Below are 26,745 nucleotides of genomic sequence, written 5' to 3'. Positions count from 1 at the left end.
TCAAATTGACAAGTTTTTAATGAACTGTAAGGTTCACAGAATACATTACTTTAGAGTATCTGAGTATATTGTGAATACAAGAATGTGCTTTTCATGAGAAGCAGTCAGTACATTTTAGCACTTTTAAGAAATATGAATTGAGAGGTACTAATATAGAAGTGTTAAGGCATTTATGATTATGATAACCTTATGTGAAAAGGTGCAATCTAAGCAGGTGTTACAGAAATTAGAAACTGGTAACAGCTACAGTAACGACAGGTTGAAGGTGCATACATTTAAGACACTGTGTAGATATTTCCCATGAGGCATTTGGAAGCAGAAAACAACAGCGGCTTAATGCCTTGTCCATTTCACCATTTGATTTGAATAGAATCTTAGTCTACGTATTTGAAATATCTGGCATTGTCATCACACAGAATGTGATATAGAGCTACTGAACAGAGACCACAAGATAGTTGTAATTAAGCTCTGTATGTAAGAAAAATGTGATGGAATAAATGTCAATGATCAATGAAAGCTAAAACTATGCAAGTTTTATGATCTATTTGAGTCATATTCAAATGCAAGTAGCTTCCACAGACAGAAACAACACACTATATATTCAATTGCCTGTCTCACTCATACCTGTCCAGAGAGGGTAGGTAATCAACAAGAACATGAAGTGAAGCAGAAAAGCTGATGTTCATCAGAATGCAAAATGTAGCAGTTAGCAGCAGTTTGCCCATTAATTCATAATTTCTTGACAATTAAAGCCAAGCAATCAAAGCAAACCTGAATGAAAAACTTTAAGCTAAAAAGGTTAGTTTTTAAAGTGTTATATAATGCAGCTAATAAAAAATGCTTAAAACTATCCTAAAATCTACTGAAGGCATTTGATTTGAATTAACCAGTGAGCTGGTGAGCTGCAAAATTTAAGTAATTTCTGTAAACAAGTGTATTTTTCATAATATATGGGCATACTCAATTTCAATTAAATAATTTAAATATTTAAAATAAGTAACATTCAATGATCAACTTCAATGAAATGTGGTTCACAGTAATGAATAAATAAAAGAGGAATAAAAAAGAATCACATAATCAAGGTCGCTTGTTATGCTTGTAAATCTTATGTGAGACAAATGTTTTAAATGCACTTATATCTGGTGGACTCCAGTTTCTTTTCACTTTCTGTGCTTTTCTACTGTCAGCAATTCCCACTTAACAGATAAATTATAGATTGGTTATCATGGTTCCTGAAAACATTAGTGCACCATAAGTGCATTTGCAAGGAGTGAGTCCAACCCGTTGGCTGTTACTGGAGCAAAGTGCCACTAATGGCCCAAAGTCAGTGACAGCATCCAAACCTTCTTTTTCATCTTCCGTGTTTACTTGTCTTGGAACATCCCTTGATCTGCTTTAACAATATAGTGTTCAGATCTCAAATAAAAACAAATCGTTCCTAAAGAGCAAAGCACGCTGTAATTAGAACCAGGGCCCAGGTCCCAGGGCGCAGAGCTTCTGTATGTCTCTAAAAATAAATTAATAATGTACACGCTCTAGCTCTGTAGAGCATAGACATTTTGTACCCTATGCTGATGGTAACTCAAGACTCTCAGTCGAAGTAGCATAGAATAGATACAGCACAAAGCACAAACATGGCAACAGAGAAGGCGTGTCCAAAGTAGGCCATTACTAAAACACACAGACAAGCACAACCAGTGGAGAGACTGGTGGCTGATGTGACGGTACATTGTGGAGAAGCTATGTTGTGTGAGTTGGGTGAAGCGTGGTGACTTTATTCCTTTTTCACCACCGCCTTCACCAGAGGAAGCCAGTGGCTCCTTTTGCTGAGCTGCTTCCCGAAGCGGCACTGAAACAGCTCTGGGCCATCTACCTCATCTTCGGCCTCCGTATGGATCTCCATCTTCTGAATGATCAGCTTCAAAAGGTTGTGCTGCTTCTCTAGGACACTGGCCATTTCCTTTAATCTAAAATTAAAAAAGAAACAGGAACACTGTCTATACTGCAAGAATAAATAAGAATGAAAGAAGCTTTCTGCTTGTCCTTAATGTTGACTCACAAATTATTGGATTCATTTTAGTGATTTATAATAAACAAGTTTTATGATAAATAGGAAGTCAACATGAAGAATGTTGAACCAGACTTCAATCATGTGGAGAGTATTGTTCCACACATTTAAATTTGAGTGGCACCTTCTTGTTTAAAGTATAGAAAAGTCCTTTGCTTTTGGATAAGGAACCTCACATTTCCTGAGGCTACATCAGAACCTTAAGTTTAAGCCATCTGAGCCTGCTGGATGGCTCATTCCGTTACGGCACCACACTAAGCAGGGGCCAATCCCTTGGAGCAGTGTGGGGTTTGCTCAGGGGCCCCACAGCTGCACTGATCTTATAGAACCATGAACCTTCCAGCTCCCAGTCTAGCACCTTGGCCACTAGGCTATATTCTGGCTACATGACAGTAGCTGTGGCTCCAACTAGTTGGCCATTCCAAATTAGGCACTACATTTATTAATTTATTAGTACAATATGCCATCCATACGTGTATCTTACTGAGTAACCTGTATTAAAAATTGTTGTCAGAATTCCTGTTTGTCAATTTCAACATTATCATTACAGATCATACATTGAAATCTCACTGACACACACATACTAATTGCCATTGCCTGGATATTAGCTAACAACCATACAAAATTATGAAACACAAGTTCAGCTGAAAGAGAAGACCTTGGTGCAATCCATTTAATGTTGAATAAAAGTAAGCCCTACTGTATGTGAATTCCTCATTCATGTATCTCTGCCAAATTATATTTCTCAAGATATCAACATAATACTTAGTGTTGAATTAACTGAAAATGTGGTACATGATACTGTTGACTGTTTAACTTTACATACTGTGGTATACTGTGGCAGACAATTACATGTGCCCCAAATACTTTCACGTAAAGAATCAGGCAGTTTAATTAATATTACTAGCCATACACTCGTGTGTAACATTTCAAATACGTAAGTATGTGAAAAGAGAAAGCCATTGTTAACTACATGCATGTATTTTATATTTTGAGTGAGAAAAACGTTAGGTGCTAAGTCAGTACACCACTGGCACTGACATTGTTCAGAAGAGTTTAAAACACTAGCTTGTGATTTTTATGGTGAACACCAGAGGTTGCTCAAACACTGACCAGTAATCATCAAATAAAAGCAGACAATTCAGTATTTTCCAAGCCTCTATGTATCACTATACTGTACGTTGTGAATACTTGATAAAAGCAAAGGCACACACCACCAAAATGTTCTTTCGTATATGAATATTGCCTTATATATTTCATATGCAAACTCAATTTTAAATAATCGTGAGCACATATCAGAGTAAAGCTGCAGGCTTGTTTGGCATATTTTATATGCTGTGACACTGTGCACTTACCTTAAGGAATCAATACATAGAATAAGGGACCAATATCCCTTAATTTACTCATGATTTAGTCATCAATAACTAAAACAAACCTTACCTGTACTTCTGTTTGTGCAGCTCATATTCCACTGGAGTAAGCAGGTTGGCGTCAGTCCTCAGGTGGGTACGGACCACACTCTGTTCCTCCGAGGCCAGACATAAATGGAGAAAGTTGGCCTTAGAGGCCATAACAACATTCAGATATGCAGCCTGGGAGTAAATTCTTCTAAATGTAATTCAAATGAGCACAGGTTATGAAGATATATAACCTGGTTATTTTGATCCTTCATAAGTAAATATCTGGCAACTTCAGAAATATTTCCAATAAAAAGGATTTTTTCTTATAGAAAGTAGCACTCACATTTATCCGCCTGTCAAAACTAATATTAAATTACATGTGGATAGAGGTCTACTTTAATAATTAAATACCTTAATATAGGCAGTCTTCCCAATCTCTTACATAGTTTGGGCGCTGTACATATACAGTGGCCAATTTATTAGGTACATCTGCATGTTGATTCAAATAGCAAGCTCCTCTAAACAGTGAATATATAACATGCAGTTATATGCAGACATGGTGAAGCTGCTTAATTGTTGTTCGACAAAATATTAGAATTGGTGCTCTAGGCATAATATAACCAACTTTGTTATGGTATGATTTTTGGTTCCAGCCATGGTAGTTCCATTATTTCAGAAACAGCTGCCTTTCTAGGATTTTCACCCAATACAGTCGACAGTTTACAGAGAATGGTGTAATAAACAAAAAAAGTAAAAAAATAGAGTAGCTTTGGGATGATGTGTAATGGAATGTTCCAGCATGTTTCCAACACCTTGTTCCATGCTGCAAAAAATCTATCATGCTGTTCTGGAGGCAAAGCATCCTACCTGGAAATAGATCCATGTACCTAATACAGTGGCCACTGAGTTCATATTAAAATATCACAGTGCTTTGTTCTGGTTCATCTCTGGTCCACTAACCCTCGTTCTGCATTTTCTGTTTGGGTATTCTATTATCTTGGTCTGGTCCACCCGTTTCATGAACCAGTATGGCAGCTTCTCTTCCAGATTAGTATGAAGCTCAATCTGTGGAATAGAAAAATCTAAGTAAAAATATTAATTTAAAAGAAATGAATTCCCCTTATTGATTTGATTCAGTGTCCACCCTTTCCTTTAACATCCCGACAAATACCACGAAAGCGGACAAACATACCTGCATTGCAATCCTCTTTAGAGTAGCATTCTTCTGCACCTCAGCAATGTCACCAACAGCTAAACCAATCTAGAGCACAGACAGCGAAACTAAGATACATTTGTTCTCTAGAACAATTCCTTAGCAAACAGTGGGTGTCTTTCAGGAGGGCACCTTACCAGCAAGTTCATGAGAAGAATTGGCATGAGAAGGACAAACCAAACTAAAATAAAAAATGTCAACTGAGGGAAAGGAAGTTTGCCCTTTAGGTAGGGATTAAGGAAATTTTCTTGATAATTCAACTCTCCGACCATCATGACAAAAGTCTGCATCAGTGAGATTTCCAGTCGACCAAATTTTTCCTGAAAGAAAAAAATAAAATCACCAACAGGGCGGGCCTGTTTACTTTAGTTTGTTAGAATGTACTTATCAACTGCCTCTCCATACCTGGTTAATCATGAGAGCATAGAAGCCCAAAGTGAATGCCAGCATCAAGAAGAAGAACAGCGAAATGATGCTGACAAGAGTCCGCATGATCTCTCCGAACATCACCACATAGATTCCAAAGTGCTCAAACCTTTTAGAGAGAAGTGACATGATTGAAACTGATCAGGTCTGTTATATTCTTCCCCTCTGAGGCCCAATCACACAATAACACTCATACCTTTGCAGATAGAGTAGAAAGTTAATCCAAGAAACTAAAACTGCATAGGCACCAGCTTGCCAGTGCAGGTTTCCATCCGCATTCACCAGCAGAGGGACCACAAAGAGAATGGAAGACACGGCAGACACCCAGTCCAAACCATTTGAGATGTCTCGGAAGTAACTTGAGCGCTTTAACAAAAAAAAGAAGAAAATGGACAGAAATAATTATGTTGTGTCATTCTGGGCCTCCTCCACAAAGATTACAGGAGCCGAGTCTCACGGAATATACATACCTCTGAGCACTTTTATACAAAGCCACAATTACAGATATAGTACACTTTGCTGCGGTTTTAAGTGAAATGTCCACTGGTGGTGTTAAAGAAGCTCAGACTTTAAGGAATGTAACAGTACAAGCATTTTTTAATTCATCCAAATCAATAAAGAACATTTTGAAAATAATGAAGAAATTTAGATTACCCTTCCCCAAACCCGTCTACCCCTTCTCCTCGACATTTTGATTTAATAATTCTGCAGAGCGTCTCTTGAGCAAAGGAGCCTCTTCTCCCATCAGGTTGTTAAAGTCTAAGCTTCCCTTTTGCACCCCCAGTGGACATTTGTTTTCAAAACTGCAGCAAAGTATACCTGAGAGCAGGTATTTGTGGCCATGCAAAAACATGGTCAGAGGTATGGATGTACATCTCATGAGACTAGGTAGGATTACAGAGGTAGCTGGATGACTGCACAGAGTAAATCCCGGAACAGCTCTTTTTACTTCAGTCTAAATCTGTCTCAGATTTTATTTTTTGGGGGGTCTAGGTTTTACTCTAGGTGCAATTATCCGGCTAACTCAGTAACCCTGGTTCCAGGAACAGGCCTCCGGTGTACCAAAAGCAAAATTGGAACTCTATTCTCTGATGGAAAATTCTTGGAGAGGTTGTAATTGCAACCTTGCCCAATTTAGGGCTTTAAATGTCAGACAGCATGATTATGTTGATGTTCTGGATAAACTTTGTCATACATTTGCAGGAAAGTGCCTTATGATATGAAAAGAACCGATTTTTAAAAAGGTAATATAGATAACGGCGAATACAATACCTGCTGCACGATCTGTACAATCTCCTTTCCAACTGCATACAAATTCATGGCCAATACCAGGAACATGCAGATTGTGTTATGATACCCATACTGCAATTAGAAATCAAAATTACATGGTAAACTATAGTATCATAATTCGTTTACTTAGGGTTTTTACACAGAATGCTACAATTACTTTTGTAAAAGAAAATTCTGTTGAACTTTTGAGTGAAGTTCACAGTTGGATGTCAGAAATCTTTTTTTTTTTTTTGTTTTATTCCCGTTTAGTAATCAGAACAATATATTTTACTGTTCAATTAAGTTCTATAAAAAAAATTTAAGCAAATGAAATTCTAACCTTGAAGTAGGACATGGGTTGTGAGACAGCTCTGGGGTCACTATGATTAAAATCCTGAACATAAAAAGAACATAATGGCCTTGTAAAACCCATTCAGATACCAACGTTACACATTACAGTTTTCTGCTCAAATGATGCTTTGTACAATGAATGAGGTGACTGGGAGTAAAAGCAAAGTGTATGCTAGATTGAGAATTACATAGTAAGTATAGTCAGTATAGCATATTCACTTATGATAGGATCCCTGCGAAACATCAATGTGTGTCACACATTGTTCAATTCATCATTAGCTCTAATCATTTGGAGATGTGGGATTTTAATGGAAAGAATGTAAACGTAGCACTGATTGGTTGTAGCTGTGTGTGCTTTAAGTCACATTCCATTTAAAGTTTAGAAACTCTTGGAGAGTTGACATGCCGCACCTCATCTGAAGCTGTGTCCACCATGTTGACAGATGTGCCGTTGATGGATATGTATGGTCTCATATTGACGATGAGGAAGGACAGAGGCAGCAGACCCAGGGAGTAGATGGCCAGGTTCAGGATATGAGCCTTGCTCCCATAAGCATTCCTGCAGGAGGTCAGACACTTTCTCATTGTATGAGACTTTCAGACAGTTATCTACAGTATGTTGGACTCTTGTTTAAGACCTGTCCCTTTGCCTATATATTGGAACAAGAGTCCCATTGAAGTCTTCCCATCATTACTATACTTGCCTTTTCCTCCTGAGCTGATGCATAATGAACAGTCTGGCAAATGGTTGCCAGGCATTGCAGGTTGGTACTGTACATAGGCCATGGTCACAAAGCGAGGTCATGCAATGAAAGGTACTATATAATGTAATGCATTCAGGCTGTAGTCCGTGTGTAATTGCAATTGTTATTGGCAATTATTATCTCAGATGAAACAAGCAGCAGATGCAACAGTGTATACTTACCATTTCATTCCTAAATATCTTTTGCAGAGTGGGTGAGTCAAAAGCTCAACACGGTTACACTGAGCCATCATCTGAAATACATTTTTTAAAATGTATATCACTACACCATGTAAATATTGCCACAATCTGTTCATTATCCCTTGTGTAGTCTTAAAATTGTCTGTGTACTCCCCTTGTCCTATGGGTCAAAAATGATCCGCCTTCACTAAACACCTAAAATAGAGCAGAACATTTAGGGGGTTTTCTCTGCTGTTAAACATAGTTGCGGGTCATTTTTGACAGGGTTAACATTTAAGACAGGGTTACCATTTAGATGCACTAATACCTGTTCACATTGTGAATTATTGAATGGCAATGAATGTTGCCACATATTTGAAAGTAAGTTTTGTTTAGTTTATCTTTAGAAATGTGACAGTTCACTGTAGTGTTTGCTTCACAGGCATGAACTATAGTTGTTGATGAGAAACAAAAATCATATATGTACAGTACTTACATTCAGTGCTGGAAGAGGCTGAATCTTGACAATAGTCTTGTCTGTCTTAGCATGTTCTTTCAGTTTTAGTGGAGCCTGAAGAAACTGGAAATCATATTCAATCTGCACAGTGAACAAAAAGTTCAAAATAAGTTTTTTTGTAGTTTTTAATTTTTATGAAAATGGTAAACTATTGATTTTAATAGGAAGCAAAATAAATATACCCAGTAATCATTACTGTTAGCATCTTGGTCTGATTCTTTCACACACAGGTCCAAAAGATTCTGTCAGGAAAAGACAGTAGGGTCACATTTCTTTAATATGTGAAGTGTGAAAACTGAAGTGTGTGTGTGTGTGTGTGTGTGTGTGTGTGTGTATTGGAAAGCATGACAAACCTTGAATGATTCTGGAAGAAACTCAATCATGTCCATAATAACACAGCGCTTTGAGGAGCTGGGATCGAACATCCGCAAGGCTGGACCACATCTGCGAGAAAACACAAAACCACCTGGTGTGCTGCGTGTAGTGAACCCCAGCATGGAGACCCCTTGTTCACAACTGCAAAGATGGCAGCAGCTTCAGCAATTTTATAAGTAAGTAATAATGATGCAAGAGTGGTGTTCAAATTCACAAACCTTTCGCTCTCAATCACAGCCTTGACTACTTCCAGTCTCCCATGATGCACAGCCTCATGTAGGAAGGATGAATAATTGTTGTTGAGTGTAAACGCAGCTCCTCTGGTCAGTAGAAGCCGCACAGCACTTGTGTGCCCTTCTTTTGCAGCCACATGCAGAGCTGTGTTCTGTTAAGAGATCCACGCAAACACCTCACTTAAAACGTCACATTAGAATGCATTGACAGACGATATCTGAAACTTTACGACTTTAATGTAAAATGTATATTGATAAAATCAGTGTATAATGTATATCAGGCCCATAAATATTATTAAAGTTCTTGTAACAAAAGCATAACGTCCTTAACTACACACTCAGAATCACTGTCAGTTTATAACAGGAACCAATCAGTTCTATTATATTATATTGTATTTTTTATACCAATGCTTCATTTTGCAAGCAGGTGGCTTGTGTGTAATAAAATGTAGCTGCAGAAATGACTGTGTCCATACCCCTTCCTCATCGGTTTTGTCCAGTAATTTTATGTTTGCACCCAAGAGGAATTTCATGGTCTGAGTGTATCCTTCAGTGGCAGCATGGTGTAAACTCGTCCACCCTTTATAATCACTGTAGAAAGCAGCAAGGAGGAAACATTTTATTTGAATTTGCTGCACTACTCTGAGATGATTGGTTCATTTCCCCATAGGCTGAGCAGAAACGATGTACAGTGCCTGTTATGTAGGGCTCCTTTCTTGAGTAGCAGTTCCACAACTTTGATGTATCCGCCCCGAGACGCCAGGTGCAGAGGGGTCATCCCGTTCTCATCCCCTTCATTCAGCAGCCTGGAGGCACTTACTGTCTCCAGCAGTCTTTGGCACGTTTTTATTCGCCCGTATCTTTCCCCAAAAAGCGAAAAAGAGGAAGTTAACAGTCACAGAAGCTGACTAGAATGCACCAATATTTTTAGTTACATTACATTACATCACAAAGCATTTAGCAGACGCTCGTATCCAGAGCAATGCACAATAAAGTGCAGATTGAACACAGGAACAAGTTTGAAGAGGACCCTTGGGGACAGTCTAGGGTCCTAGCGTGACCATACAGATACAATTGGAACCCTTGAAAAATACATCAACTTACGAACTAGCATACCACGGTTGGCAGCTAGAATACCTAGAGTACAACAATACAATATCTAATACAATACAACAATATCTATGTATAACTATATATAAGTACCATTATAATCTATGGCATATACAAGGCTAATAATGGTGGTGAGGTAGGGAGGGAAAGGTCCAGCCTGAAGAGATGAGTCTTTAGTCTGCGTTTGAAAGTGTTCAGAGACTCTGACATCCACAGGAAGGTGATTCCACCACCGTGGGGCCAGAACAGACAGCAGTTCTGTCCAAGAAGTGTAGGCGTGGTGAGGGGGAGGTGCCAGGTCCCAAAATAGCGGAACAGAGGGGTCTTGCTGGTGTATAAGTCTTGATAAGTGATTGAATATATATAGGGGCTGACCCCTTTACTGCCTGGTACGCGAGCACCAAAGTTTTAAATTTGATGCAAGCCATAACAGGCAGCCAGTGGAGTTTGCTGAGCAGGAGGGTGACATGTGAATGTCTGGGGACATTAAATAGCAGACGGGCTACGGTGTTCTGGATCAGCTGTAGTTTAGAACATGACAACTGCCAGAGCAGAGAGGTGAAGATAATGAGGATGCAAATGAAAATGGTGCTGTATGCATTAAGGGCACTGCTCCTAATTACTTAGGACGAGTGGATAGCCATAGTGCAGCACCCAGGGAGCAACCAGGAGGCCAGTGCCTTGGTCAAGCGCAATGGCAGGTGCACACCAAGAGGCAATTTAGACCTATTACCCTAGCCTGCATGTCTTTGGACTATGGATTGAAACCAGAGAACCTGGAGGGAATGCACACAAGGCACTGTAATACAGTATGTACTGTACGGAATCTACTGACAGTACTGTTTTCCCACTTTCAAAATGATGCCCTATAAATAGACAACCATTATGCACGCCAAGAAGTGTACACTCACTCAGCTGCGAAATGAAGGGCAGATTTCTTATTCTTGGATTTTCGCCCAGGTGAAACTTTGAGGCCGAGCATGTTTTGGACTGATGCAGCAATGCCCAGTCTGCAGGCATAGTGGAGCGGGGTGCAGCCTTCACAGTCCACATCGCTCAGGAGTTCCCTCACACTGTCCAGCTGCCACAACGCGACAGGAAACACAAGATAGGCCTTTCTACCGGGACACAGCCATTATTACATCTGACAGGAATCCAGAAATCCCCTTTTATTGCTTTTGACACTGAGTAGTCTTTCACCCATGCAGTCATTAGCCAGATTATAATATAATTATGTACTGTATCGGTTGTCAGTTTCAGTCTCAAACCATGTTAATTCTGACCTAATGTACATGAATACCTTCACACCAGAATTATGTGGCATGGGTTATTCTTTGCCGGAAGAAAGGTGAAGATTACTGTCACGGTTCTGTTGTGAGTCTGAATTTTAGTCTGTCTTCTGTCCTGGAGATTCCCTGATGGTGTGATATCTTGGGCTATAAAGATATTAAACTGTGGCCAGTATTCAATTAACATTTGTCCTCATGAAGTAGAAAAAAGGTAGTAAGTAAGATAAGGACTGTATTGTATGTATATTATATTAATTTAATCCATGCCCATTTATTCATTTATTTCTTTTTGGTGTAGATACTTATTTCATGATATAAACATGAAACAGAACATTTAAAATGGAAATTCAGCTCTTCTGATTCAAAAATCAGATGATTCAAATTCCCTTGAAATGTAGTAGGGAGTTCGAGAAAACAGGAAAAACTGGAATTTCAACTTACATTAAGCGAGATATAATGGCAATTGCAAAATGTCTCTCTGGCTCTTATGCACCGGCATTGGTAATTTAGCCCCAGCATCAAACTACTAGAAGTATTTGGCCTTGAAATGTAGGATCAATGAAACAATACCTCTAGAACATTCGCCGGAAGATTTTTCAGACCTTTTGGCTGCAAAATAGCAAGGTGGAGGAAGTTGCGACCTGTTTTGTCCTTTATCTTTAGATTTGCTCCTGAAACAAGACATGCAGATTACATAATGCATGCAGACATGAACAACATTTTGTATGCAGAGCCTTCAGAAATGAACAATTAACAAAATTAACCCTTCTTAACAGGTCACCTTTCGACAACAGAACTTCCACAGATCTCCATGCCCCACAGCTTGTAGCGCGAAGTAGTGGGGAGTGCCCTTTACAGTCAATGTGGTTGATATCTGCACCCTGTGAAAACAATTGAGTAAGCAATGAGTGTCATCCCCATTAATAAAGAAATATTTTTTTAGACTCTATGAATACGTAGGCAAATACATCTAATTTCAGAAGATGTGGCTCAGAAGATCAATGGTTCAAAAAGCAAAATGGATCCTGAAAATGTTGTTAATCTTTCTGAATAGAGAACTCCATATATGGATTGCTACTTTGCATTAAACTAAGTAAGTTCTATAACCTTAAAGTCCACACTGTGAAATATGGAAACACCTTTGAATTTTTGCAAATAGTGCCCATATATTATGAGCCAGTGATAAACTTATAGGTCTACTGAACATATTTAATTTTCTTTGCTATATTCATTTCCATTTCTAACAAGTTTTTTAAGGAAGGTCCTCATTGTATCCCCTGATGGCATAACCTATGTATCGCATGCAGTAGTCATAGCTGTGTACAGTGTGTTTACCTTTGATATGAGGTATTCAACCAATTCAACATGATCAAATATTGTTGCCCTGTATAATAAAATAGACAAAGGCATAAAATGAAGAGTTTCTAAATTCAAAAGAATTACAGAATACCATGCCATATTACAGTATATAGAAAAATATGTGTCAAATTAATTGACCGGTGTTGGAGAATGGCCATTGCACAATGCATAATTGTTATGTTCTGTACAGAGTGCTATGGACTGAAAGGATTAAAGAATTATCTTTCTTGGTATATACAACAGACAAAATCTGGAAACCAGTATGCTGTGTTTTGCTGTTTGGCATTGTGTCTGTCTCTTAACACACATTTAGTTGTATACATTTCTGTGAAGGATATACAGACATGCAAGGGCTCAGGGTGCATTCAATTGCAGACACTCTCAGACAGAAGCAGGTGGAAATTCAAACAGTTTACATGGAAGTTGGCAGACATACAGAGGTCAGGAGATCAACCCAAGAAGACAGAAGTACAGGATTTTTACACAGAAAAATAAAAAAATAGAGCACGGGTCATAATAAGCAATCAAAACTATAGCGCACAGAAACAACTTGTTGGAACAGCTAGTAACAGGCCAGACCAGGCACAGAAGAGAGAAATTGGCAGGTACTTATACTGTGGGAGATAATGACAAAATGAGGAAAAGCTGGGCAGACTGCATGCACATGCTGCATGTGTGGATTGCAGTCAGGATGTGGAATAACCATGCACACATGCAGGCACACCAAAACAAAAGACAGCAATCAGTGGCCTAATGTTTGAGGTGCTTCACTGGGACGCAGAATGTAGGTGTAGGGCAAGCAAATAGAAGAGCTGCTAGACCAGAGGACTAGGTCTGCAGGTGGAAGTGTTTGCAGGAATCCTGACAATCTGTGTACACACATGCATGTAAAAACAAGACAAATGCTGCAAACTACAACTTATCTTACATAATGTCACAAAAAGTAATAGTCCATTTTTACTATAACAATACATTTTAATAGTGTTTTAATGTGAAATGGTTTTTATTACCTTTTAAAATATTAAATAGGACTATGTATAAATTGATTTAGAATCATAAATCACAATAAGCACATTTATCAAGCAATGTTAGTGCATTTTCTATTAAAATGTCTGCTTTTATAGGCTTTGAAATTACATTATATTTTTCCTGCTAATTATAAATCATTCTCAATACCACTATTAACATATCACATGCTTTTTTTTCCATAATTAATTTTTCTTGAATGACTTGCAAGATTCTCTCACTTAAGAGAACAGATTGAACCAATACTTTTCCTCACTGCATAAAACATTTGTGCTTACTTAAATGTATTTGAATTGCAAAGCAATTCCAATATTCCTCTGGGAAATTGTGTACTCAGATGCAACAAAAAAATACCAAAAGCTTATTTTCAATCAAAGCCTTGCCTTGGCAGTTGTATATCATCATAGAAACACCATGCAAGGGAAACGCACTTGTGAAGTGGGGTCTGGTGAGCTCCGTCAGTGATATTGATGATGTCCTCCACTCTGTTGTAAACTGAAATCATCAGCTTGACAGCCTCGGTGGCCCCTTGAGTACAAGCAAAGTGGAGGGCCGTGGACTTGTCACACTGTTGAAACATTTTTTAAATAGATATATACACTCACTGAGCAGCTTGTTAATGCAAATAATATTTGATCAGCCAATCATGTAGCAGCAACTAAATTCAGAAAACATCTAGTGAGCAGCAGTTCTGCAGGCAGTATATACACTAGAGTGAATGCATTCGTACATTTTATATCAACTGCAGGCAATGAAAAGGAAGAGGATGATTCAGAAAAAAAGAGAGGGGCATGAAATAGATTTGGTGTAATATGAGGAGGGTAATTTCTCCTCTCAGAAAGAGTAACACAAACCATTAATGCAATGAGGATGAGTGATCAGGCTGTGTGCAGCATGGCAAGTGGTCTTTCACCATTAGAATCAGTGTTCCAGCCAGTTCCAGCACATAAGTGGATGCAATTTGTAACAATTTAGCAAGCAAAGGATATTACTCCACATAGCAATCTACCCTTATAACAAAGGAAAGAGAAGGTATTTTATATAGACAAAACATAGCATTTTAATGTAGATCTGTATTCTGCTCTCTTGACATTTTCTGCATGCATATTTTGCATTATATACAGCATACTGTGTGTGTGTGTGTGTATTTGTGTGTGTGGAAATTAAACCTATTTTTGTGAATAAATCATTTAAAAGTTCTCCATTTTCAACCTTGACAATAGTGATTTACCTGTTTTTGATCAATTTTTGCTCCTTTTAGAATGCAGTATTTGATTGTTTCTATATTCCCTCCTTGAACAGCCAGGTGAAGAGGACTGCTTTTGGACTTGTCCAGGTAATTAATATGCTTCTCAGCTGAATGACCATGCTCCTCCCCTTCATTCAAAGAAACAATAAAAAACTGATTTAATAAATAGTCTTATTCAAAACAAGCAAATTTTAAACAGTTGAAAATAGAGAAGTTAGAGTAGAGTTGTCCCTCACCCCCATGCACTATCCCCAAGCCTGATTTAATTGGGTGGGGGACTAATTAGGCTACTTGACGCCTGACGTTGGTAGTATGGATACAGTTAACCTAGGCTTTTAATGGATAAACACATTCGGAATAAAAATGGAAATAGTTTTGAGTGGTAGAGTGTTGATTGGCTAAGAAGCAAGTGATGTGAAATTCAACATAGATTTATCAACTATTAATTGAGGAACGTGCCTGGCAAAGACAATGTTCATTGTTAAATTCCTCTTAAGAGTCCATTTAACAAGTGTCTGGGAAACCTATGTATTGAGCAAACGTTCTTTGATTATGAACCTCATTAACACACTCGTTAATCCGAAGATACCCCAGTTACCTTGGAACCATGGGCAGATTTTAAGCAGTTGCAAATATGTTGCAACAATAACCCTTGAATACCTGCACAAACAAAACTATAACATTATGCCGTGGTCTGGGTGAATACTGTATTCTGAATGGCTGTGCGTTAAAAACTTGTAAGCTTTGAGTTTTACAGTGGTGCATTAAGTTGTGCAACTTGAACAAAGCTGGTCATGAACTGGTCTAGCTGGGTATGAGCTGGTCAACCAGCATGGTCAAGCTGGTTCCATACAACAGCGTGTGCGAGTAAACCATACATTTACTTTTTTTTTTTTCTCCATACCACCCCATCGCCAGCACCACCGTACGCACCAATCTCCAAAACCACCTCTGTACGAAGGCTGCCTGATTAAGCATGAAACAGGCTTTACAACGGCTAGCGTTAGATCAAACAGACTGAGCCAACGGAGACATCAAATATCTGTATTGTATCAAATCATCAGTGTTTATTGATCTTGAGAAATCTTTGATGACCATGCTAAATGTAAGGCTGCAATCCAACTCACGTATTGCAGTTCTTCCTTTAGGCACACAATTCTGAACTTACATCAGGGCCATATTTGCCAGCTAGTTGCATAGCAACCCAGTTATGTCCAATAATGGTTTTCTGTTATTGTTTGCTCTTCTTGGTGCAACATAGCCAATATAACCACAGTACTTTGGCCAATAGAGAATATATATATATATATATATATATATATATACACACATACACACACACACGCACACACACACACACTCTCTCACACACACACACACACATGTATATATATATATGTGTGTGTGTGTGTGTGTGTGAGAGAGTGTGTGTGTGTGCGTGTGTGTGTGTATATATATATATATATACACCCACGGAGCACTTTATTAGGAACATTTACTTTATTACACCTACTTATTTATGCAATTATCTAATCAGCCAATTGTGTGGCAGCGATGCGATGCATATAATCATGTAGATACAGGTCAGGAGCTTCAGTTAATGTTCACATCAACGGGGGAAAAATGTGATATAAATGACTTTGACCATGGAATGATTGTTGGTGGCAGACTTGGTTGGTTTCAGTATCTCAGAGACTATTGATCTCCTGGGATTTTCATGCACACTTGTCTCTAGAGTTTGCAAAGAATGATGCAAAAAAGAAACAAAAAATCCTTTGAGCAGCAGTTCAGACAGAAACAACTTGTTAATGAGAGACGTCAGAGGAGAATGGCCAGATTGGTCAAAGCTGACAGGAAGGTGACAGTAATGCAAATAACCACACATTACAACAGTGGTATGCAGAAGAGCATCTCTGAACACACTGTGCATCATAACTCTAAGCGGATAGGCTACAGTAGTCGAAGTCTAAAAAATAAGTCTTAATAAATATCTGATAAAGTGCTTACTGAATGAGGAACTGATGATGAACTGGTCACTTGTCACTTTCAAAGACAGGGTTACAATGGATTACAATCCCATTGCTAGGGGCCCCAAGCCTCTGGCCACTTAGCTCACTCATTATTTTGTATCTATTATTTGTCTGGTGTCGGGGAAGCAAGGATTAAGTATATGTTTATTTTCTAAATGCAGCAGTTCATATCCTTGTTAAGATGTTCAGCACTCTGAATACTGAACAAAGTAGAACCCCTCACTAAACCTACATATACAATATATTTGATGTGATTTAAATTTAAAAAAATTATTAGGAATGACAATTATGAATTAAATCGCAGAAGGCCAGTGTATACTAAACTGGTGGAATCAACCAACAAGTCAACAAACTCTATATCAAATCCAGTCCATATCCAATCTATATAAAATACATTATTTATTGAATGGAGGCTCACTACTTCTAATTTACAAAACAGGAGACATTAGACAAATTGCAAATACCAGAAAATAGAGAGTGGGAAGCCAATAAGCCAGACCTTGGCAGAGTATTACCCCCTATCACTTTCATTGCCACAGGAACTAGGTAAGTGGAACTCAAGCCAAGGAACCACCAGGTAACACTTTACTAGAGCTCCTCACCATGAAGCTGACACAAGATGACAGATTATGTCAGGTTATGTCAAATGACATAACACTGTCATACATTTATTGGTACATTTTATGACATCCGCCAAACATTTACCGACAAAAGTATGAATTTTTAGCCGGCAGCATACATTTAAGCCAGACTTCCTGTTGGTAATGAACAGGGCCCGCAGTGTGATGCTGATGGCTGACTCACCCGTGTTCAGTATAAACTCCATGGCTTTCTCTGCACCTGCAAACGCAGCTGCATGGATGGCAAAGTGCCCCAGCTTGTTCTGTTGACACATCTTCGCCCCGTGCTTTAGCTGGAAAAGAGCAGCCACTGTCTAAATTGAGGAATTTGCTATTTCACATGAAAACTGCTTGGCCGTCCATCTGGTTTTTTAAATGATGGAAACACATCTCAATCACTCAATCATAACACAACTCAATTTATTTCTACTTATCTAATTGATTTTTATTTCTACCACGGGAATAATGATCAAACCCATTAAAATAAGTAATTTTTTTTTAAGAATTATAGCACGTAGCTAACAAGGAAACAAAAATATTATTTCACAAACCAACAAGCAATGCAAAGGAAGGAGTGCAAATTCATCCAATCTGATTATACTCACTGACAGCTGCATGTACTCACCAGTATGCAAAGTGCCTCACAGTTATCAGTAGAACAGGCCATCATTATCGCAGTATTCCCCAGGTCACCTTTCAGGTCTGCGTTTGTCCTGCTGTGAGACAGTAACAGCTGTGCCAAAAAAAAACAAATCTTAAAAAGCAGTTCAAATGCAGGCTTACAGGTCCTCAATTGTTTATGCAAGGGAATGTGAAGAGGCCTTTCGGCAGAACGGATTGTATTCTGCCATTTTTACATACTATCCATATGTACCGGAGCAAGACTCAGTACATTACAGAAGTGTGCAATGGCAGTGCCCCACCTGGATGTTTCATGCACAATGCCATGAGCAGCAGTTCCCTATCCATTATCCTGCATTGCCTCTACCAGCTGAGCTCTGACGTTGAGCTGTACCCTGATGTACGCTGGTGTTTCACTGTGTGTGGAACGGACAGGGCCCTGATGTACGCTGATGTTTCACTGTGTGTGGAACGGACAGGGCCGGGCCCTGGAGGTGGCTCTGGCTCACGGTAACGAGGTCGTTGTGGCCGAGGGTGGTGGCCAGGTGCAGAGGGGACATGGTGGCTCTGTTCAGGATGTTGGGATCCGCTCCCAGCTCCATGAGGGTTGCGCAGCTCTGCCTGTGGTTCCTCTGCACTGCCCAGTGAAGGGGGGTGTTACCCTCGTCATCAGTGACATTTAGTTCTGGGGGTGATATTGCAGTCAGTTCAAACTTCTGTCTATGATCTTCTTTTTCAACTCTAAATCATCTACCATTTAATGTATCATTGTATAATGCTCAGATTTGCAAAAAACATTGTGAATTAGTTTGTTCTTTGTAATGATACCTACAACATTCTTTAAATCAATTGGGCCTGCACATTCCAGCAACATTACATCAGCATATGAAGATGTCGTAAAATATATTGAAATCAGAGATCGATTACAATAAAAGATCTCTGAACCGCCTGACCGTTTGCAATTACAGCTACTTCCACAGTTTTTTTTCTTTTCATTCTCAGTTTATTACCTCAGCTTTTAGCACTTGCCTCTTAAAAGTGTGCATTAAAGCTACTGCTCATCACAAATAAAACATAAAGTCAGCAGCCTTGCTGATGTAACTTCTTTTTTTAAACATGAAATAGTAATGGTGTACTGTTTTTCTCTGCATTAAACTGCACGGCGTTTTCTTCGGAAATCGGACGGGCGACGCCGGCCCGTCGCGTGTGCTCGGCTGCGTAACGCACATGTTTCAGTGCACACTATTAGTATTTAATGACCACACACAGTAAAGGAGGGCACTGCAGTGATACTCAGCCCAGTACAGGTTTTAATGCACAGTTACATGAAAGGGCTCACCCTTGGTGCCAGCCATGTTGACGATCAGCCTCATGACGAGGAGGCTACCGCCTGATGTAGCGTGGTGCAGGAGGCTGGCATCGCTGCTGTCTCGGATGCTCAGGCATTCTGGCTGCCTGTGGAAGAGGCTCTCCAGCGATTCCACATTGTCTTGTTGAGCCCACTGCCAACCAAACCGTTCAAAATGGCATGTTGGGGCGTGTAATGTGCACCGTGAAAATGCAACAAATTACACATTTCTTGTCCCCTAGGAACTTCTTGCACACTGGTTACATTTTGAGTAAGTTTTGTTAAGAAACAGCAATAATAAAACAACATTTCAAATGGCTAAGGGGACTTACGTCGAACACGTTTTTGGATGCCTGAGTTGTGTCGTCCTCATCTATTACACACTCATAGATGTTGCTATGCATCATTGTTCCCGGGAGTTGAATTAAGCCTTTTCCCCGATGTCGATTCATTCAATGCCAGAGTGAATTACTAGAGTGAAAAAGAAAATGATGAAACATCATGCTATTATATCTTGAATAGATTATAGCACAGCTAGCTACTAGTACACAATCCATGCCTCAAGTCCAGTATAGGCCCTATTGCTCGGCCCTGTGAGGTTACTCAACATTATTATTATTTGAGATAGAAAATAAATAAAAATACTTAAAACAAACATAAACATCACTGACTTACAGGCGTCCACTCTCCTATGGCCAGCCCCTGAATCTGTGTAACCAATGCTTCCATACAGATAATGTGATAAAAGCCATTCACCCAATGAGACCAGGACAAAGAATGTGGAGGCTTCCACCTGCAAGCCAACCATACACATTTGGTCCTATATTTATCTGGTGGGGGAATATGTGGACGAATGTCCATTTTAATAATGACGGCCCTTTCCTGTAGAGAGCTTGGAAAACAGGACCATTTCATGAGATCAGCCTCTATTTTTTTTTTTATGTTTTGAAAATTGTTTAAAAGTCTTTAACTGTTTTATTCCAGTTTATTTTGAATCCCAATATGACACTAAACTCATCAAAAGTGGATAGAATATGGGGTAACAAAGTGGTAAAATCATTAACAAATAACAGAAAATTATCAACACGGATAATTTATGTTGAGTATTGTTAGCACTTATCGGTTTGGTGGATATTGATTGGTGAATTGATTGAGCCAGTGGCTCCAGGGAAAACACAAACAGAAGGAGTGAATTGGACAACCTCTGAAAATGGGGAACTGCTGAGAACAAATATTATTTGTGAGAACCACTGCAGAAGGTTTGGTATACAAACCATTAATCATAACAACGCATGTGTTGCAAAACCTCCCCACTCTAGCTGATCAAAAGCCTTTTAAGTGGCAAATGAAAACACAGTGCATGGAATGTGGGTATCTCCAGCAGAGTGAACCACATGCAGAAGTCTTTGGATATTGTCAGATGCAAGTCAGGATTTTATGAAACCTGTTTGATCATGATGAATGAGCTTAGTCATATATTTATCAATGCAATTAGCTAGGACCTTTGCATATGCACTCACTGAGCACTTTATTAGGTATTTATTAGACTTATTTTTTAGACTTCTACTGCTTCTACCACTTAGAGATATGATGTGTTGTGTGTTCAGAGATGCTCTTCTGCATACCACAGTATCCAGCATATCGCCAGTAGGCCATAAATCAGTGTTTTTAGAGTGGCTTCCATAGATACAGGGGTATCTCATGATTTCAACATTTCTGTCAACCAGAGACGGTATTAGTGATAAAGCCAGCCAGATTGGAACCTTTGAATGTTACCTTGCCTGTTCCTATCATCTATCTTCACCATTTTAGCCTGAAGCTTGTTTGGCCTGATGCAGAGATTTGGCTTGTTTAACTTTGGGGTGCAAACCAGCAAATTCAGCCCGTAGCTTGTATTATGGATCGGGTTCCATCCTCAAAGTATTGTCTGTGTTTTTCTAAAGCAGCCTCTATAATGGTCTGGTCTCTTTGTTGTGATTTTGTGAGTCCTGCACAAGCTAAAGTCTCTTTGAAGAACTGGACATGTATCTGATATCTTGATTGATAGCACTAATAAACTGTGTGTGGCAGGTGGGGCTAGGTTTACGGGGAGGAGGCAGGGCAATCCATGATGAATTAGTCCAGGCTGTGAAATGTGTGCTCTTTCCCGCAGTAGGAGACCAGCACGAGCGAGACGGAGCTGAAACGCACCCAGTGCCGGAAAGCAACAGTGCAAAGAGCAGTTTGCTTTAATTGAATTTGCCTTTGTTATATTTCCTGGATCTCGTGAGGGTGATGAGACTTTATGTTTATTTTTAAGAGTCGCTCTCACTCCCCTACCCGCTCCTGAATACAGTAAACGGCGGTGAAAACCGACATTCACTGTACCTCCCTATGTCCATCCCAGGGGTGTCATGGCGGGTAACATGTGTTTATTAGTCTCTGTGTGATCTGATAATTTGGTTATTTATGTGAAAACAAATCAATGAAGAGGAGAGAGGGCGTGGAGCAGAAGCACTGGGCAGCCATCTTGTCAGTAGGTCACATGATTCCTGATCATTGTGAGCGTCATTATTGGCCAAATGGCTTTTTGCTCACGAGGGGTACAGTAGTTTTAAGTCAGCCAAGGTTTCTTAGGGTAATGTGACTTAAGGTCCTCTCAATAAAATACCAGGTGCCCACAGCATCGCATTCCAGCTCTCATTTGGGAGAAGTGCCCTTATCTTTTGCAGTACTGAGGCACAATTACCAGCTCCAAATTCATAAATCCAGAAAAATGTATAAAAGTCAAATGTATTCATCACTTTAGTTGTTTTGCAATTGGTTGTAAATGGCTGTTTTATGGTAGAGGGCACATTAAAATCTAATGAGCCTTTTAAGGTTAGAGCCCCTCAGCTATTAAGTGATCATAGCAGGCCAACTCTATGGGCTTACATCCTCATACTGTATCTTTGGGGACTGCTTTGAAATTGGTTGTTGGCTCTTAAAATGATACTGTACAGTCTGATAGATAGGCCTGTTCCCATTCCATATGCTGAAGCATGACATTTTTACTTTTTGCCAATGATTAGAGTTTCACATAGAATGAAGTATGCAATGGCATTTGCCCTGTGAGGAATGCATTGCACATAGTATATTTTATTTATCTACTTTAATTTCTTTGGAAAACGCCACTTATTACCATTACCATTACTCCATCTCCACAACAAAAATAAATAAATAAATGAATAATGGATCAATGAATTCAATGAGTACTCCTCTGATGTACTTGCCCACGAGCCCGTGGCTATTTCTCACACTACAGGGAGCACAGTACTACAGGAAATGAGGCACAAATTGTTGCAGAGGTATAGAGGTACACTGAGGACAACTGTAAGTCCTGCGGTGTATGGCTTATTCCACATCATCCACAAAGCCCTGGCAGACCTGGTCTATCTCACCCAGCCCCTGGTGAGACAAAGTCAACTGTATTTCAATGCTTTGGACGCGCATTTATAGTTGGTCAATGGTCAGAGCCAAATGGTAAATGGCAGGCATTTATATAGTGCCTTTATCCAAAGCGCTGTACAATTGATGCTTCTCCATTCACCCATTCATACACACACTCACACACCGACGGCGATTGACTGCCATGCAAGGCCCCGACGAGCTCGTCAGGAGCATTTAGGGGTTAGGTGTCTTGCTCAGGGACACTTCGACACAGCCAGGGCGGGGGATCGAACTGGCAACCCTCCGACTGCCAGACAACTGCTCTTACTGCCTGAGCCATAATGCATGTCACGATGATGATGCCTTTGGTGATGCTTTGTAGCTGATATTTTCTGCCTCACCGGACTCATTTTTAATGTTTTAACCATTAAAAAAAAAATTATTATTATTATTTTTGTATTTGCTTATTTGTCTACATATTCATTGGTTTCTTCTTTGATGTATTATCTTTTCATTGTATACTCGGCAGACTTGTAAAGTGGGTTTTTGTCCCTCAATGTGTCTTTCTCAAGTGTAAATAAACACTGAATAAATATAATGCATAAAGACAATCACCTTGTGGCTGAACCACAATAATGTTTTAACAATATTGTACTCTTTCCCATCGTGCACAGCAAATACATACATTCAATATTTTACACGAAAGTTATTACTATATTTATTTGCCTAGCGAAACACATGTGGAGTACACAGAAAATATAAAATACAAACAGTATGTGTTATAGAACTGGCATATATAATTCTTAAATGATAGTAATTTAACATAAGTCACTTCACAATTTAATTATATATTTTGATCATAATTGTATATGGCTACTATGCCACATATACAGTATGTAAAAATGACATATAAAGATAAATATATTTTCTATATGTTGCATTTATGAAAACATACTGATCAACATATATGATTTTTACAAACCTTTTGCAAATGGGTTTGCTAGTATTTGTCATTTAATTCTGCCCAAGGAGTGACTGGCAGGGCTTTCTATGCACAGTTGTGTTGTTAAGCTCCACAAACATGCATTGCAACGCTGTGGGGAAGACCTGATGAAAGCTATCTGTGCATCGCACACAGCACATAGCTTAATTGGTTTCTGTACACAAACACATTAACTATGAGCCGTATTTTTAATGTCCATTGATAGTTATTATATCGCACTGGGTTTTCTCCGGGACACTCTGTTGTTGAGCTGCTGTGGTTGAGAATCTGAACAGCATTTATATTTCCTTGCAGTTGCACAAAGTAATGCAGCTGACGTTGTTTTTTTCATGACTCTCTAGTAATAATAATAATAATAATAATAAGAAGAAGAAGAAGAAGAAGAAGAAGAAGAAATCAACACCCCTGTAATGCATTCGTACTATGTTGTAAAAACCTCCATAGGAGCTTACAGCAATCTTACAGCTTACAACAATCTCACATCTATCCCTAAATATAATTTCTACTATTTAAAAGCTGAACAAGCTGACTTACTGCAAAGGGTAAGCATTCATGTTGTTCTTCTTTATTTCTGTTGTTCTCCATTTCTTCTAAAATGTTCTTCTTTAATTAAAAAAGTAATTATTTAATTTAAGTAGAAAATTACATTTATTTTAAAAAGCCATTTTTAAAGCAATACACAATAAGATTTCTAATTGTTACATTTATCGTTGGTGAGTTTTACTTCAAGCAGTAAACACATCTACTCAGAATGCAAACATTCAGGTATCTTTGTGTATGTGAACAATGCACTGTTCATTTTAATAAACCCTAATTGAATTATGGCAGAAATGGCAATCATTAATCCCAATGAAATGCATTTGACCATACTTAAATTAAATTAGTAAGATTCCTGAGTCATCTATTTAGATGATATTATGTAGGGACTTCTTCGCAATTATTTTTATGACCACATTGATATGAAGATGGATACTTGGCAAAGCATAATATAAAATAAATATAAAATAACTATTCAGAATGAAGATTAATCTATTATTACGTTTCTTAGTTTCTTCTTGTGTGTATGTCTATGTACCGTACATGTACATCTATGGGTAAATATATACCCAGTTGAAAATGCAAAGAAGTTAATAATGAGATGAGATAAGATCATTTATGAGATGGAAATAACTTGCAATACATATATAGTATATAGTCTGTGAATCCTTAACACTGTATTGTGAAAAATATGTATGAATAGTTAAACTTTAATGTATTTCATAAGATAACATGAAATATAAGCATAAACAACTAAATTACAAACACATTACTTAATTAATAATGACAATAAAAGAATACAGGCATCAAAGAAATTGCATAGTGAAAGAAATCTATCGTTCTTACCTGCAGTATGTTTCATGCTGAGTACAATATTTGAGTGTACTGTACTTACACATGATATGAGGGAGTTTATATACTGTACAAACAAGTCCTAGGTATCCAATTACAATGGCTTTTAGTCGGGGGCAGTGGGATTAGACTGTGGCTCACAGAAGATTGAAATGCAAAACGTAAATTGCTGTAATTTGGCACAGGAGTCTGCCACAGAATATAATTAACAAAATCCTACATATACACAAGGGATTGTACTCAATTGTTTGGAGCTGAACTGATTGGCACTCCAAACACCGAGGAGAATGATGATATATTTCTGGACATTGTAGAAGCATGCTTCAAGTGTTCAATGATACTTCCTTTTTGCTCCCTAGATTAGAGTATCTGTATGATCTTCCTGAATAATAGGATGATCATTCTCAATAAGGAATAGTGTTCTGGAGCTTCTCTGGCTACTAGACATTGTGACATAAATTGAGTTACTGTACATTAAAATACAAGGGTCACAAAGTTGTCTTGTACCCAGTTTGGACTGGGGCATAAAGCATAATGGTGCAGATAACCCATCTTTCTATGAAAGCAGCTACCCTTATTTAAACCAGTCATATGTGGACATACTTGTCCTTTATATAAAAAAGGCACTATCTCATCATAAATGAACCAACATTCATATGAACATCAGTAGACAAGAAGTAAAGACAAACATATTCACTAGACAAGTTATTTTTTAGCATTCTCTTGAAGCAGCATATAGCCAAGTTAATCGCATACAGATAAACTCCTGTACTATTCATGGGATGCACTACAGAATAGTGCTACTGCGGAATGTTGAATGTATGAAATTGTTCATCCGGTAGAAGTACAAAAGAAGTATCTGTATACACTGGACATGCTCACTCAGTATTAATAAGGTCATCTACATCAAATATATTGAAATCTTTCCAGTTGAATCTGGAAATGTTCTTCCACTTGTCCAGCATTGTCCACTCAAAGCCTTAAAGGAGTACATTGGAATACATGAACCACTGTACCTGCAAGTACAAAGCAAGTTAAAAAGCCAGGAACATCTGGCATCTGTATCTAAGCTCTTATCTGTGTTCTCATCCAGCACTTCCATTCTACATACCGCACAGAGTGCTTCCTCCCTCAGACCACAGTCAAATGCCACTTACTGCCAGCAAACCACAGCACATTCTGTCTTTTTTTCGGACTAAAAAGCAATGCAGGAAACCTTTTTTTCTGCTTGGCTAAAGTCACATGAATAAATAATAATGTGTCCTGAAAACTCTTGTAGCAGTGCATTTTTCAAGCAAGATTTCAAACTTGCTGAAGTCTGAATTGAATTGTGTTTCATGTAGGCTTGAGTACCTGTTCAGGCATTATTGTTAGTTCATTAAAAATCATGTTCTTTGTACATACAATTATCTATTGGCATCATGTTTAATGGAAAATATAAAATCTATTCAACATGGTGGTGGCCTTACCCATTTGCTAATTTGCGATTCATCATCCATGGTCACATATTGTACATGTA

General features: G+C 38.6%; 1 protein-coding gene across 1 annotated transcript; it reads right to left on the bottom strand.

The window, feature by feature from the left end:
• Positions 1–25,248, bottom strand: trpa1b (transient receptor potential cation channel, subfamily A, member 1b). Its single transcript, XM_061239655.1, has 29 exons — positions 25,221–25,248; positions 19,759–19,897; positions 19,418–19,580; positions 18,588–18,763; positions 18,083–18,190; positions 17,642–17,750; positions 14,790–14,935; positions 13,990–14,126; positions 12,509–12,557; positions 11,955–12,054; positions 11,744–11,844; positions 10,796–10,965; positions 9,470–9,634; positions 9,251–9,365; positions 8,760–8,926; positions 8,520–8,610; positions 8,349–8,408; positions 8,146–8,247; positions 7,653–7,723; positions 7,139–7,286; positions 6,717–6,770; positions 6,380–6,469; positions 5,304–5,473; positions 5,087–5,216; positions 4,819–5,001; positions 4,661–4,729; positions 4,429–4,533; positions 3,509–3,627; positions 1–1,967 (listed from the first exon to the last, which is right to left on the bottom strand). Exons 2-29 carry the CDS (start codon positions 19,876–19,878, stop codon positions 1,775–1,777), a joined length of 3,411 nt encoding a protein of 1,136 aa, XP_061095639.1. The 5' UTR covers positions 19,879–19,897; positions 25,221–25,248; the 3' UTR covers positions 1–1,774.
• Positions 25,249–26,745: the final 1,497 nt, after the last annotated feature.

This window comes from Conger conger, chromosome 4, assembly GCF_963514075.1.
Source record: "Conger conger chromosome 4, fConCon1.1, whole genome shotgun sequence".
Classification (NCBI taxonomy): Eukaryota; Metazoa; Chordata; class Actinopteri; order Anguilliformes; family Congridae; genus Conger; species Conger conger.
This window is presented reverse-complemented; position numbering and strand designations above follow the sequence as displayed.

Coding starts and splice junctions, on each gene's coding strand:
- trpa1b (XM_061239655.1), bottom strand. CDS start 19,878: ATGAATCGACATCGGGGAAAAGGCTTAATTCAACTCCCGGGAACAATG. Junction 8,611..8,759: donor GCTGTGATTGAGAGCGAAAG/GTTTGTGAATTT, acceptor GTTTTCTCGCAG/ATGTGGTCCAGCCTTGCGGA. Junction 5,474..6,379: donor TTGTACAGATCGTGCAGCAG/GTATTGTATTCG, acceptor TTTTTGTTAAAG/CGCTCAAGTTACTTCCGAGA.